Below are 16262 nucleotides of genomic sequence, written 5' to 3'. Positions count from 1 at the left end.
TAGTAGAGGGCTGAGCTTAATTGGACGGAAATGGCTGAAAGACCTGAAATTAGATTGGATGAAAATTTTCCAGAGTGGAAGCGGGCAGCTGAGTGGAGTACTCCAAAAATACCCGAAGGTCTTCCAGGAAGGTTTGGGGGAAATCATAGGCGCCAAAGCAACTTTGCACGTGGACCCAGAAGCCCTTCCGAAATTTTGTAAGGCCAGGCCGGTACCTTTTGCATTAAGGAAGAAAGTAGATGACGAAATAGAAAGGTTACGGCGCGACGGCATTATCAGACCAGTACAGTTCTCGGAATGGGCAGCGCCGGTGGTACCAATTTTGAAGCCAGACGGCTCGATACGTCTCTGTGGAGATTTCAAACAGACGGTAAACAAATACGCACTGCTGGACAAATACCCAATCCCGAAAATAGACGACCTATATGCCAAATTGGCAGGTGGGCTTTTGTTTACGAAACTAGACATGAGCCACGCCTACCCGCAGTTAAAACTGGACAAGGGCTCCCAGAAGTTTGCTACGATCAACACCCTGAAGGGCCTTTTTCGTTATACTAGGCTACCTTTTGGAGAGTCATCAGCCTGAGCTATATTCCAGCATACGATGGAAAATATTCTGCAGGGACTACCGCAGGCGGCGATTTATTTGGACGATGTCTTAATCACGGGTAGGACAAACAGGGAACACTTAAGGAACCTGGATGAAGTGCTCAGGCATTTCGCAAAGGCAGGCGTACGGCTAAAAAGGGAAAAATGTGTTTTTCTGGCCCCACAAGTGACGTACCTGGGATATAAAGTAGACTGGCGGCATATAGATACGTTCTGGAGCACAGACCGGGAACGCGAGTAGCACATGCAGATGCTTTGAGCAGACTTCCCCTCCCGGACACTCTGCCGCAAATACCAAAAGTAGAGGAGACAGTAATGACTCTAAATTTTTTGGACACCCTACCAGTAGACGCACAACATATTCGGTTGTGGACGCAAAAAGACCCAGTTTTAGCCAAGATGAAGCATTTACTGCTAACAGGGGAACTGGAAAGACCAGTGGAGCCCCAGATCCACCGACCAAATAACCGTAGAAGACGGTATCCTATTATGGGGAGCCCGGGTAATCGTCCCAGCACAGGGCCGTCAGGCAATCTTAACTGAGTTACATCACGGACACCCAGGGGTGTCTAAAATGAAGATGCTAGCTCGAAGCTACGTTTGATGGCCAGGTTTGGACACAGACATAGCAGCCTTGGTACGTCAGTGCCAGGAGTGCCAACAGGGGCGCCATTGCACCCGTGGGAATGGCCAGGCAGACCGTGGACCCGCCTGCATATTGACCACGCCGGACCTTTCATGGGCTCAATGTTTTTGGTGATAGTGGACGCCCACTCCAAATGGTTGGACGTCCACCGGGTAAACACGGCAAGCACAGCATCGACAATTGAAAAGCTCAGGGCCTCGTTTGCAACACATGGACTTCCGGAGGTATTGGTGTCGGACAACGGAACTGCATTCACAAGTGGGGAATTTGGAAAATTCCTGAAGGAAAACGGAAGTCCGTCACATCAAAACGGCCCCTTACCATCCAGCGACCAATGGCCTGGCAGAGAGAGCGGTCCAGACACTCAAAGCGGGACTCAAGAAGCAGCCGGCAGCGTCAATAGACACATAGCTCTCCCGCTGGCTGTTTGATTACAGGACCACACCGCATTCCACAACGGGCATACCGCCTGCTGAACTCTTAATGGGAAGGTGGCTGCGAACGAGGCTGAGTCTCCTTTTCCCAAATTTAACGGGGAAAGTGGAGAAACAGCAGGAGGGCATGATAATAGTCAGCAGCAGAGACATTTCCAGATGGGGGCACCGGTTTGGGTCAATAATTATGGGAATGGACCAACGTGGGTCAAAGGCACGGTAGAGTCCCAAACAGGGCCCATATCCTATGAGGTTTCAATAGGAAGGTGCTGAAGAAACACCTAGACCAAATAAGGGCAGCGGAACCACACCTGGAGGCAGGCGAAGCAGGACCGCCTCAAGCTGGGATAGCCCAGACGGAAAGGATACCCACACCCCAGCCCCGAGCAATTTCTCCAGACCCCGTCATCCAGTCATCAGAGTCGGAGATGGACACCTCTCCCCGAGGAGGAGGAAGAACAACTTCCAAGGAGGTCGTCAAGGAAAAGACGGGCACCTATAAGGTACACCCCGCCCACTTCAGAGAATGACCCGGCGGACGACACAGAGGTGACAGACCCAGACATGAGGAGCAGGAAGAAGCTCAGAGGAATGCCAGCTGGCAGGAATTCCTCGGACCTTGGGGGGGGGGGGGGAGGGGTGTAATGAACTCCAATTGGCTTTATTGGTTGGCCAATTGGAGTATGAGCTCCCTCAATGATAGCTCATTGAGGGGGCCCATATAATCACCTGTGTAGGCTTTGTGAGCAGTCTTAAGTTGACTGGACTGCTAGCAGCACTGTTTGTAGCTGCTCCTGTAATATCGTTATTGTAAATAAATATTGGTGTGGTGACGGAACTCCTGCCTCCCGTGGATTACTACAGATACCATGGCACAACTTTGAAGAAAAGCAGTGGAGTTATCCCTGCTGTCCAGGTCAATATTTATCCCTCAACCAACATCACCATACACAGAGTTTCTGATCATTATCCCTCCAGTATGCGGAAGTTGCTGTGAGCAAATTGGCCACCATATTTCCTATCTTGCAACAGTCTATCCATTTATGTAAATGCATAACAATTTATATATACCTGTCCTGATAAACTCACTCACTCCTGTATAGATATTGTTCTCAATATAACTCATTGCTGTGGATGTGTTAACAGCCTGTGCAATTCACTGCATTAGCTTTGTTCCTGTCTACATCCATGCAACTCCATCCGATAAAGAGTAATATATTAATAACTCTCCCTCGCTGTTTGTACTGAATTATACTGACCACCTGTTCCTTAGTTCAAGCATCACTTTGTAGCAGCGTTCCAACAAAAAGTAACATGTGTGAGGGGATGAGCTTAATAATAGAATTTTATCAGGAAGCAGTCACATATCTTTATCACTCAAACACTCACTTCACACACCCAGGACACACATTATGCACATACTTGACACATACGAAACACAAACATTTTATACACATACTTTACACACACGTTAGACAAACACTTTACACAAAAACGTTATACAAATACTTCACAGAACGTTTTATACACATTTACTTTACATGTATACTTTAAAATCACTTTATACAAATCTTTTGCACGGACACTTTATACACATACATCTCACATATACTTTACAAATACTTTATACAACTACTTTCCGCACAAAAACACTTTCCCCACACACTTCCTCTCCCAGCCCCCTCTCTCTGGGAGGGATCCTGTGCTCAGGGTCAGACAGTCGGTTCTGGATGTGATTTGGGGGGGGGGGGGGGGGGGGGCGGTTTCTGGGCCAGGGCCCAGGCAGCAGCGGCCCGGCTGGACCAGCTCTTCCCGAGCTCAGCTGCTCTCTCCCGGGGAGATGCCCAGGCCGCAGGGCGGGGGCCGAAGACACGGCAGGCGAGTCCCGAAGTGACAGCTCCCCGGCCCGACCACCACCCCCCCGGACTGCCCCGGGCCCCGGACACCCAGCCCCCACTCCCCCGGCCCCCCACACTCACCCACGGCGGCGATCAGCAGGCAGAGCGGCCACATGCTCCCCACACTCGGCGCTGCTCCGGCACAAACTTTCCCGGGAACTCCGGCTGGGATCAAGGATCCAACATCACCCAGCCGGATCCCAGTGCCAGAAACCAACAGGCACCGCGGCTCAGCCCAGAAACAAAGTTAATGTGGAAGAAAGGATCATAGAGAGAGTGGGAGAGGGTGTAGGGAGAGTGGGACAGGGGGTAGAGAGAGAGTGACAGGGGATAAAGAGAGATAGCGAAAGGCATAGAGAGAGTGACAGGGTAGAGAGAGAGTGACAGGGAATCGAGGGAGAGAGAGAATGACGGGGATAGATTGAGATAGAGTGACAGGATAGAGAGAGAGAGAGTGACAGAGAATAGAGAGAGTGACGGGATAGTTTGAGAGAGTGACAGGATAGAGAGAGGGAGTGACGGGATAGATTGAGAGAGAAAGTGACAGAGGAGAGAGAGAGTGACAGAGGATAGAGAGAGGGAGAGTGACAGGGGATAGATTGAGATAGAGAGAGAGTGACAGGTAGAGAGAGAGAGAGAGAGTAACGGGATAGATTGAGCGAGTGATGGGATAGATTGAGAGAGAGTGACAGGATAGATTGAGAGAGAGTGACAGGATAGAGAGAGAGAGTGATGGGATAGATTGAGAGAGAGTGACTGGATAGATTGAGAGAGAGTGACAGGATAGAGAGTGACGGGATAGATTGAGAGAGAGTGACAGGATAGAGAGAGAGAGTAACGGGATAGACAGAGAGAGTGACGGATAGACAGAGTGACAGGATAGACAGAGAGAGTGATAGGATAGAGAGAGGGAGTGACGGGATAGATTGAGAGAGAGTGACAGAGGATAGAGAGAGGGTGAGTGACAGGATAGATTGAGAGAGAGTGACAGAAGATAGAGAGAGTGACGGGATAGATTGAGAGAGAGTGATAGGAGAGAGAGAGTGACGGGATAGGTTGAGAGAGAGAGAGAGTGACAGGTGATAGAGAGAAAGATTAAGATACGGCATAGATAGAGTGACGGGGTAGAGGGAGAGTGACAGGGAATCGAGGGAGAGCGTGACAGGGATAGATTGAGATAGAGTGACAGGGGATAGAGAGAGAGAGTGACGGTGTAGAGAGAGTGGGATAGGGGATAGAGAGAGATTGACGGATAGAGAGTGAAAAGATAGAGAGAGTGGGACAGGGGCTAGAGAGTGATTGACAGGGGATAGAGAGAGTGGAACAGGGATAGAGAGAGTGGGACAGGGGTAGAGAGAGCTTGACAGGGGATAGAGAGAGAGTGACGGGATGGAGAGAGAGAATGACGGGATAGAGAGAGCGGGACAGAGATAGAGAGAGTTGGACAGGGGACAGAGACAGAGTGACGGGATAGAGAGCGTGGGACAGGGATAGAGAGAGAGAGAGTGACGGGGATAGAGAGAGAGTGATAGGGGATAGAGAGAGAGAGACTAGGACAGGGATGGAGAGAGTGGACAGGGGATAGAGAGAGTGATAGGGGAGAGAGAGAGTAGGACAGGGATGGAGAGAGTGGACAGGGGATAGAGAGAGAGAGTGACGGGGATAGAGAGAGAGAAAGAGAGTGGCAGGGATAGAGAATGGGACAGAGGATGGAGAGAGTGACAGGGGATAGAGAGAGAGTGACGGGGATAGAGAGAGTGACGGAATAGAGGCAGAGCGACAGGGGATCGAGATAGAGAGATGGATTAGAGAGTGTGGGACAGGGGATACAGAGAGCATGATGGGATAGAGAGAGAGAGACGGGTAGAGAAAGAGTGACCGGGGAGAGAGAGAGGAGGGGTGGAACAGGGGAATGAGAGAGCGAGAGAAAGGGTGGACATAGGGGAATGGGGACAGAGAGAGAGTGACAGGGGATAGGGAGAGGCAGTGGGACAGGTGTAGAGAGAGGAGGACGGGGATAGAGAGAAAGAGAGGCGGGATAGAGAAAGAAAGGGGCAAGGGATAGAGAGAGAGATGGGATAGAGAGAGAAGGGGAATATAGAAAGATAGGGTCAGTGGATAGAGAGAGGAGGACAGGGGTTGGAAAGGGGGCAGGGGATAGGGAATTGGACAGGACAGAGAGAGAGAGATGGGATAGAGAGAGGAACAGGGGTTAGAGAGAGAGATATAGATATGGGATAGAGAGAGAGAGATGGGATAGCGAGAGAGATGGGATAGGGAGAGAGCCAGGAAGTAGAGAGGGACAGGGGATAGAGAGAGAGAGCGATGGGATAGAGAGAGGGCCAGGGGATAGTGAGAGAGATGGGATAGAGAGAGAGACAGGGGGTAGAGAGAGATGTGATAGAAAGAGAGAGAGAGAGATGGGATAGAGAGAGGGCCAGGGGATAGAGAGAGAGACAGGGGGTAGAGAGAGAGATGGGATAGAGAGAGGGCCAGGGGATAAAGAGGGAGACAGATGGGATAGAGAGAGGGACAGGGGATAGAGAGAGAGAGAGAGATGGGATCGAGAGTGGGCCAGGGGATAGAGAGATGGGATAGAGAGAGAGACGGGGTAGAGAGAGAGATGGGATAGAGAGAGGGCTAGGGGATAAAGAGGGAGAGAGATGGGATAGAGAGAGGGACAGGGGATAGAGAGAGAGAGAGGGACAGGGGATAGAGAGAGAGATGGGATAGAGAGAGGGCCAGGGGATAGAGAGAGAGAGAGGGGGTAGAGAGAGAGATGGGATAGAGAGAGGAACAGGGGTTAGAGAGAGATATATATATATGGGATAGAGAGAGGGCCAGGAAGTAGAGAGGGACAGGAGATAGAGAGAGAGAGATGGGATAGAGAGAGGGCCAGGGGATAGAGAGAGAGATGGGATAGAGAGGGAGATGGGATAGAGAGAGAGATGTGATAGAGAGAGTGAGAGGTGGGATAGAGAGAGGGACGGGATAAAGAGGTAGAGCAATGGGATAGAGAGAGGGATGGGATAGAGAGAGAGAGAGATGGGATAGAGAGGGAGATGGGATAGAGAGAGAGATGTGATAGAGTGAGAGGTGGGATAGAGAGAGGGCCAGGGGATAAAGAGGTAGAGCGATGGGATAGAGAGAGGGACGGGATAGAGAGAGAGAGAGATGGGATAGAGAGAGAGATGGGATAGAGAGAGAAATGGGATCGAGAGAGAGATGGGACAGAGAGAGAGATCGGATAGAGTGAGAGGTGGGATAGAGAGAGGGACAGGGGATAGAGAGAGAGATGGAATAGAGAGAGGGCCGGGGGTAGAGAGAGAGACAGATGGGATTGAGAGAGAGAGATGGGATAGAGAGAGGGAGAGAGATGGGATAGAGAGAGGGACGGGGGATAGAGAGAGGGCCAGGAGATAGAGAGAGAGAGATGGGATAGAGAGAGAGAGAGAGATGGGCTAGAGAGAGGGCCAGGGGATAAAGAGAGAGAGATGGGATAGAGAGAGGGACAGGGGATAGGGAGAGAGAGAGGGACAGGGGATAGGGAGAGAGAGAGGGACAGGGGATAGGGAGAGAGAGAGATGGGATAGAGAGAGGGACAGGGGATAGAGAGAGAGAGAGAGATGATGGGATAGAGAGAAGGCCAGGGGATAAAGAGAGAGAGAGATGGGATAGAGAGAGAGACAGGGGATAGGGAGAGAGAGAGAGAGATGGGATAGAAAGAGGGCCGGGGTCGAGAGGGACAGGGGGTAGAGAGAGAGAGATGAGATAGAGAGAGAGTGACGGGATAGATTGAGAGAGAGTGACAGGATAGAGAGAGAGAGAGAGTGACGGGATAGATTGAGAGAGAGTGACAGGATAGAGAGAGAATGACGGGATAGATTGAGAGAGTGACAGGATAGAGAGAGAGTGACGGGATAGATTGAGAGAGAGTGACAGGATAGAGAGAGAGTGACGGGATAGATTGAGAGAGAGTGACAGGATAGAGAGAGAGTGACGGGATAGATTGAGAGAGAGTGACAGGATAGAGAGAGGGAGAGTGACAGGATAGAGAGAGAGTGACGGGATAGATTGAGAGGGAGTGACAGGATAGAGAGAGGGAGAGTGACGGGATAGATTGAGAGAGTGACAGGATAGACAGAGAGAGTGACAGGATAGACAGAAAGAGTGACAGAATAGACTGAGAGAGTGACAGGATAGATTGAGAGAGAGTGACAGGATAGATTGAGAGAGAGTGACAGGATAGATTGAGAGAGAGTGACAGGATAGAGAGAGAGAGTGACAGGATAGACAGAGAGTGACAGGATAGATTGAGAGAGAGTCACAGGATAGAGAGAGGGAGTGACGGGATAGATTGAGAGAGAGTGACAGGATAGAGAGAGGGAGTGACAGGATAGATTGAGAGAGACTGACAGAGGATAGAGAGAGGGAGAGTGACGGCATAGATTGAGATAGAGTGAGAGAGTGACAGGATAGAGAGAGAGAGTGACAGGATAGATTGAGAGAGAGTGACAGAGGATAGAGAGAGGGAGAGTGACGGGATAGATTGAGAGAGAGTGATAGGAGAGAGAGAGTGACGGGATAGATTGAGAGAGAGTGATAGGAGAGAGAGAGTGACGGGATAGATTGAGAGAGAGTGACAGGATAGAGAGAGAGAGTGACGGGATAGATTGAGAGGGAGTGACAGGATAGAGAGAGGGAGAGTGACTGGATAGATTGAGAGAGTGACAGGATAGACAGAGAGAGTGACAGGATAGACAGAGAGAGTGACAGAATAGACTGAGAGAGTGACAGGATAGATTGAGAGAGAGTGACAGGATAGATTGAGAGAGAGTGACAGGATAGATTGGGAGAGAGTGACAGGATAGATTGAGAGAGAGTGACAGGATAGAGAGAGAGAGAGTGACAGGATAGACAGAGAGTGACAGGATAGATTGAGAGAGAGTCACAGGATAGAGAGAGGGAGTGACGGGATAGATTGAGAGAGATTGACAGGATAGAGAGAGAGTGACGGGATAGATTGAGAGGGAGTGACAGGATAGAGAGAGGGAGAGTGACGGGATAGATTGAGAGAGTGACAGGATAGACAGAGAGAGTGACAGGATAGACAGAAAGAGTGACAGAATAGACTGAGAGGGTGACAGGATAGATTGAGAGAGAGTGACAGGATAGATTGAGAGAGAGTGACAGGATAGATTGAGAGAGAGTGACAGGATAGAGAGAGAGAGTGACAGGATAGACAGAGAGTGACAGGATAGATTGAGAGAGAGTCACAGGATAGAGAGAGGGAGTGACGGGATAGATTGAGAGAGAGTGACAGGATAGAGAGAGGGAGTGACAGGATAGATTGAGAGAGACTGACAGAGGATAGAGAGAGGGAGAGTGACGGCATAGATTGAGATAGAGTGAGAGAGTGACAGGATAGAGAGAGAGAGTGACAGGATAGATTGAGAGAGAGTGACAGAGGATAGAGAGAGGGACAGTGACGGGATAGATTGAGAGAGAGTGATAGGAGAGAGAGAGTGACGGGATAGATTGAGAGAGAGTGATAGGAGAGAGAGAGTGACGGGATAGATTGAGAGAGAGTGACAGGTGATAGAGAGAAAGATTAAGATAGGGCATAGATAGAGTGACGGGGTAGAGAGAGAGTGACAGGGAATCGAGGGAGAGCGTGACAGGGATAGATTGAGATAGAGTGACGGGATAGAGAGAGAGAGTGACGGTGTAGAGAGAGTGGGATAGGGGATAGAGAGAGATTGACAGGGATAGAGAGAGTGAAAGGATAGAGAGAGTGGGACGGAGGCTAGAGAGAGATTGACAGGGATAGAGAGAGAGAGAGAGTGAGATGGAACATAGAACAGTACAGCACAGAACAGGCCCTTCGGCCCTCGATGTTGTGCCGAGCAATGATCACCCTACTCAAACCCACGTATCCACCCTATACCCGTAACCCAACAACCCCCCTTAACCTTACTTTTTTTTAGGAAACTACAGGCAATTTAGCATGGCCAATCCACCTAACCCGCACATCTTTGGACTGTGGGAGGAAACCGAAGCACCCGGAGGAAACCCACGCACACACGGGGAGGACGTGCAGACTCCGCACAGACAGTGACCCAGCCGGGATTCGAACCTGGGACCCTGGAGCTGTGAAGCATTTATGCTAACCACCATGCTACCGTGCTGAGATGGGATAGAGAGAGAGAGATGGGATAGAGAGAGGGCCAGGGGATAAAGAGAGAGAGATGGGATAGAGAGGGCCAGGGGATAAAGAGAGAGAGATGGGATAGAGAGAGGGACAGGGGATAAAGAGAGAGAGATTGGATAGAGAGGGCCAGGGGATAAAGAGAGAGAGATGGGATAGAGAGAGTGACAGTGGATAGAGAGAGAGAGAGAGAGAGATGGGATAGAGAGTGGGCCGGGGGTCGAGAGGGACAGGGGGTAGAGAGAGAGAGATGGGATAGAAAGAGGGCTAGGGGATGAAGAAAGAGAGAGATTGAATAGAGAGAGAGACAGGGGATAGGGAGAGAGAGAGATGGGATAGAGAGAGAGATGGGATAGAGAGAGGGACAGGGGATAGAGAGAGAGAGAGAGATGGGATAGAGAGAAGGCCAAGGGATAAAGAGAGAGAGAGATGGGATAGAGAGAGGGCCGGGGTCGAAAGGGACAGGAGGTAGAGAGAGATGGGATAGAGAGAGAGAGATAGGATAGAGAGAGAGGGAGATGCGGGAGTGAGAGAGAGATGGCATAGAGACAGGGGCAGGGGATAAAGAGAGAGACGGGTAGAGAGAGAGAGATGCGATGGAGAGAGAGATAGGGGCAAGAGAGTGAGAGGGATGGGTCAGAGAGGGACGGGATAGAGAGGGGCAGAGGGTAGAGAGGGGCAGGGGGTAGAGAGAGAAAGGGGCAGGGAATAGAAAGAAAAAGGGACATTTGATAGAGACGGGATAGAGAGATAAAGGGATGGGATAGAGAGACGGAGACGGGGGATAGAGAAAGGGGGATGGGGACAGGATAGAGAGAGAGAGTCAACAGTGAATAGAGAGAGAGAGGGGGGTAAGGGTTGTGAGATGGGATAAAGAAAGAGACGGGATAGAAAGAGAGTCAGGGATAGAGAGGGAGGATAGAGAGATAAATAGGTGGACAGGAGATAGAGAGAGAGAAAAGGGATAGAGAGAGAGAGGGACGGGATAGAGAGAGTGGAGAGGGGATTGTGAGAGAGGGATTGGAGAGAGAGGGGGACGGGATGGAGAGAAAGAGGGACGGGAGAGAGAGATGCGGACAGGAGATTGAGAGGGAGGGACAGGGGATAAAGAGAGGAGAGAGGGACAGGGGACATACAGAGAAAGGGAGATAGAGTGTGGGACAGGGAAAAGAGAGTGGAGAGGGGATAGTGATAAAGAGAGAGACAGGGGTTGGGGAGAGAGAAACGGACAGGGTCCAGAGAGAAAGAGGGGCGGGATAGAGAGAGAGAGACAGGGGATGGAGAGACAGCAAGAGTCGGGATAGAGAGAGATAGAAACTGGGGATAGAGAGATAGATTGGGGATATAGAGAAGGAAGGACAGGAATAGAGAGAGAGGGGGACGGGGATAGATAGTGAGGGACAGGGGATAGAGGAAGAAACAAGGAATAGAGAGGGAGGAAGAGGGGGATGGGATAGAGAGAGAGTGTGTGACAGGGGATAGAGGGGCAGCTGGGAACAGAGAGTGAGACTGGTCTGTTGAATATGCTTTGTTTTAACATTTGGAATGGTATTGAATTTTGGACACATTCCCTGCTGAATTTTGTTACGGCTACAAGTTCACATCTTCAAGTTCAAGAAATCACATGTTTTCAGCTAGCTGACCAGTGCGACACCTGATGAGAGAAGAGTTATTTTCTTTATTTGATTCAAAGGAAAAACTGCTGTTGCCAGAATTTAAGATTCTTCTCATTGGTTACAGGCTCCACAGGCACGGGCAACACAAGCTACACCAAGGCTAGGAACAAGAGCCACGACCAATGGGGAAGGTGACACTGAGGCCGGACTGAAGGTAGGAAGGACCCAATGGGAAGGGGAAGATGGAGGTACATCCGGGACAGGAGGGACAGGAGGGTGGGGACAGGATGAACAGGGAGGGGTGAGACAGAGGCAGGACTTGCGAGGGTTGGCAGGGCGGGAAGGACAACAGGGCAAGCGCGAAAGACTGGCCGGGGTGCACATTAAAGAAACTGTCAGGGGACTGGTGGGAGAGTGCCTGGGGAATGAGGTCACACTGTCAGGGGCATTTTAGAGGGCTCCGGATGGCACATATGTCTTTGTCTCGATCTTGGGTGGGGGACGGTTTCTCTGGCCAAGATGATCATACAGTGAATTGTGTGACAGGAGCAGTCCATAGTTCATTGGTTTTTGTCCTAGGGGTTTGATGTATTGTATTGTGACTCAGAGTCACATTCGGGGGGGCATTTGAATCCGGTACAGTGGCAGCTCCAATGTCATGGATGGTCCCTTGGGGGTTCTGTGATGAATGTAAAAATCTCAGATATATTGGGCGAGATTCTCCGGACTCACGACGGGTCGGAGAATAGCGGGCGTCGGAAATTTTTACGGCGACGCTGTTCCGACGCCCTCCCGCTATTCTCCGAACCCCGCAAATTGTCGGAGTCGCGTTTCCCGACAAACGCCTCCTTCCCGCCCCTGACACGACCAGAATCGCCACTGTGAGCCCCCCCGCTATTCACCGGCCCGGATGGGCCGAAGTCCCGACGTCATGGCGCCCTGTTTGGACGTCGTGAAACACACCTGCTTTTTAAATTCGTCAACCAGTCGGCCTGGCTGACGACTGCTTGGAGGAGGTCAGGGCACCACTCTGCGCACCGCTCAGCGCACCGCTCAGCGCACCGCTCGAGTCTGGCCACAACGGGGAAGGCATCCCTGGGAACGGGAGGGGGTCCAGAACGGGGGCGGTGGGGGGGACGGAGGGGGCAGTGGGGGAGACGGAGGGGGCAGTGGGGGAGACGGAGGGGGCAGTGGGGGAGACGGAGGGGGCAGTGGGGGAGACGGAGGGGGCAGTGGGGGAGACGGAGGGGGCAGTGGGGGAGACGGAGGGGGCAGTGGGGGAGACGGAGGGGGCAGTGGGGGAGACGGAGGATGCAGTGGGGGAGACGGAGGAGGCAGTGGGGGAGACGGAGGGGGCAGTGGGGGAGACGGGGGAGGCAGTGGGGGGCGACGGAGGGGGGGGGGGTTTAGGTAGAGAGTGAGCCGTCCAACCCCGTAACAAAATGTCTGCCACCATGCCATGGTGTGCAGGTGACGAGGACACGGCCGCTGGTTCCCCTGTGGCTTCCGGCCACAGGCCACTGACGCACCCGTGAGGAGGACATAGTTTACTGGCCGTTGGATGCAGGAAGTGACCAGGGGTTAGGCTGACCGCGTGTCAGCAGCGCGACCAGGCCACCGGGACACACAGGTATCCCGTGGCAGGAGGCTGCCGAGGTGTCGACTAACGTCCGTCTAACATGTCCCGTTTCTCCGCCCCCCACCACCCTTCTGTAGGTTAGCACGATGCATGGGAACAGAACGGCTATGTTCTGCGCAGTGGTTGGGGCCGCTCTACTGGATTTGGAGATGCAGCAGCATCCACACCCACAACCCGCAGTGGCTGCAGGGCCAGCTGCAGCAGCAGAGGGAAGGGCCGAGGAGTTGCCAGTCGTCGAGCAGCATGGGGGGGGGGGGAGGAGGAGGAGGAGGAGGAAGAGGAAGAGGAGAGAGTGAGGGTGCAGCCACGGCGTCAGAGGCGACGACCAAAGCCGAGGGTGTACCGTGTCCGGGTCTCTTTCCTAACAATGACGGACATCACCTGCAGGAGAAGACTCCGGCTGAGTAGGCAGACGGTGATACATATCTGCGAACTCCTGTCGCACCTCGCCCCACGTGGAACGGGGGGAGGACACGCGATCCCGGTAGCCATCAAGGTGACGGTCGCTCTGAACTTCTATGCTACCGGCTCCTTCCAGTCTCCGAGCGGGGACGTCTCTGGGATCTCCCAGTCATCGGTGCACAGGTGCATCCGGGATGTGACCGACGCCCTCTATGCCATCGCCGATCGCTACATCACCTTTCCCGAGGACCGAGCAAGTCAAGACTCACGAGCCCGTGGATTTGCCAGTGTGGCCGGGATACCGAGGGTTCAGGGGTCAATCGACTGTGTTCACGTCCCCATGCGCCCGCCTGCTGTGGACAGGGACGTGTTCACAAACAGGAGGGGGACATACTCCATTAATGTCCAGGTGGTATGCGACCCCCACATGAGGTTCATGAATGTCTGTGCAAGGTTCCCAGGGAGTGTGCATGACTCCTACATACTGGCGCAGTCGTTCATCCCTGCGATGTTTGAGGGACGTCCCCCCCGGCTGAGGGGCTGGTTGCTAGGTGACAGGGGTTATCCGCTGAGGTCTTGGCTGATGACGCCGATACGGAGGCCTCAGACCAATGCGGAAACACGATACAACGAGGCCCATGCAGCAACCAGGGGTGTGGTGGAGCGCTGCCTTGGCCTCCTGAAGATGAGATTCAGGTGCCTGGACCGCTCCGGAGGGGCCCTGCAGTACCAGGCCGACAGGGTCGCTCGCATTGTAGTGGTCTGCTGTGCGCTGCACAACATCGCGATGCAGAGGGGAGATGACCTGTTGCAGGAGGCGGAGGGAGAAGCTAGTGGCAGTGGTGCCAGCACAGAGGAGGAGGAGGAGGAGGAGGAGGAGGAGGAGGACGCTGGCGGAGTGGCGGGCGCAGCACGCAGACACGACCCAGGTGCTGGTGATGTCCAGGAGGCGGCACGACGGACCCGGCAAGGACGGCGGGCACGCGATGCCATGGTGGCAGCACGGTTCACGCATCGCATGTGACGTCCCCGATGAACACCAAACCACCACCGGCATCGCTAGTCATGCAGAGGGTCACCACACAACTGCCACCACCAAACCCCCCCACCCCCTCAGTGTACACTGCTCCACTTCGACATGACGCTTATCACTGGGTCCAGACGGAATGGCACAACATTGATGGCTGTGTCAGCGGGTGTGATCAGTGCCATGTGGAATGATGACAGCCCGCTCTGCGAAGAGCTGTGAGCTCAGAATCGTTAGAGAGAGTCTGACCCATGGCAATAGCTGAACCATCCACCTTGGTGGCCGCTGAGTTCGTCACTGACACTCCATCACGTGCCCGCGTGGGCTAGCTGTGGGAGGGGGGTAGGGGCAGGGACTGCACACCCGGCACCGAGGTTTCACCACCCGCCACCCCCAGCGACACTCGGTCACCATCACGATTCCTGTGGCTGTGGAACAATCACACGGTATTACAAGTAAGGTGGAACAGTGTGTTTAATATTAACAATTATTTACAGGTGCCCTACCCCTACAACTAAACTGGGCCCTTCACCCGTGCCAACTTACTCAGTGTCTATCTTAGTTGCCTTACGGGCCCTACCACTACGTCTAAGTGAATCCCCAGATGATACAGCAGGAGTGGAGGAGGATTGCTGCGAATCGCCCCCCTCGACTCGTTTCTCCTTGGCCAAGCGTTTCCTGGGGCGACCCGGCCTTGATGGGCCAGGCTGCTCTGCGGGCGTCTCGGGTGACATTGTGCCACCCTGCTCTGCCTGCTGCCCACCCGATGCACCAGGGATGGGACGGGGGGAGGCCGAGAATTCCGGGACGTCCCGTGATGGAGTTAATGGGACGGGCCCCGAAACCTCCTCCTCCCTCGGGGAGCCCGGTGGCCCCCGGGCCTCACTTTGGGACAGAGGTGCGAGCGGGGAGGTTCCCCGTCGCACCACCGACACCTGGCGCTGCCAGTCCTGGAGGCCTGCAACGGTATCCACCAGGATCCGAAGGTTTGCAGAGACGGAGTCCAGGGAGTTAGACATTCCCGCCAGGGACTGTGCGATCTCAACCTGATTGTGCACGACGCCATCCAGCACATGTGTCAGGCGGTTGATGCTCTCGGCGACTGACTGCTGCGACTGGCCAATGACCTGCTGAGACTCGGCCATGGCCCGCAGGGCGCCGGCAATGTCGGTTTGGCTCTGGCACATTGCTGCCTGTGAGAGGGCAACCCTGTCCAGGGCCGAGGATGACGCGTGCACATTAATCCCAACGTCTTGCATAACCTGACCCATTGCCTCCACCGCGGATGCCACCCGTGCGGTGTCGGACTGGGTCTCTGCCATGAGCGGCACCACTCCCTGCTCTTGGACGCGGATCGACTCCTCTAACAGCGTCTGCAGAGTCTGGAAGGAAGCCCTCATCCCGTCATTGTTTCCCTGGGTTTCCTGAGGCATCGGCTGTGCGGGTGGGTTGAGAAACTCCAGGAACTCCGAAAACGTCTGGGAGCCAGCTGCATCCTGGGCCTGGTCTGGCCTCCGCGAGTCCGGGCCCTCTGTTGCTCCGACCTCCACCTGCTGTACCTGCTCATCTGTGATGTGCCAACCAGACTGTGCCCCAGGAGACTCATCACTAAATAGTCCCGCCGGGGTGTGTATCTCTGGGATGATGGAAGTGGTGGGAGAAAGCAGTGCCGCAAGCCCGACGCTCTCAATGGTTAGGTCCTCGTCCAGGGTGTGGGGCCGCTCAGCGACAGGAGGGTTGTCCCTGGCCATTTCTGGTGGTGGTGGTGGACCTCGAACCCTCT

At 53.5% G+C, this 16262-nt stretch overlaps 1 protein-coding gene across 2 annotated transcripts in view; it reads right to left on the bottom strand.

The window, feature by feature from the left end:
- ldlrad3 (low density lipoprotein receptor class A domain containing 3) overlaps positions 1-4025 on the bottom strand; it is a 238317-nt gene extending 234292 nt beyond the window's left edge. The window contains exon 1 of one of the 2 annotated variants that reach the window (XM_038807399.1): positions 3669-4025. In XM_038807399.1, the coding sequence (XP_038663327.1) occupies positions 3669-3702 (34 nt within the window). In that variant the 5' untranslated portion in view covers positions 3703-4025. The remainder of the gene's footprint in view (positions 1-3668) is intronic. The other variant, XM_038807398.1, reaches the window with a different exon arrangement.
- Positions 4026-16262: the final 12237 nt, after the last annotated feature.

The sequence above is a fragment of the Scyliorhinus canicula genome, chromosome 9, assembly GCF_902713615.1.
Source record: "Scyliorhinus canicula chromosome 9, sScyCan1.1, whole genome shotgun sequence".
Classification (NCBI taxonomy): domain Eukaryota; kingdom Metazoa; phylum Chordata; class Chondrichthyes; order Carcharhiniformes; family Scyliorhinidae; genus Scyliorhinus; species Scyliorhinus canicula.
The sequence above is the reverse complement of the archived record's forward strand: the minus strand, read 5'-3'. Positions and strand labels throughout refer to the sequence as shown.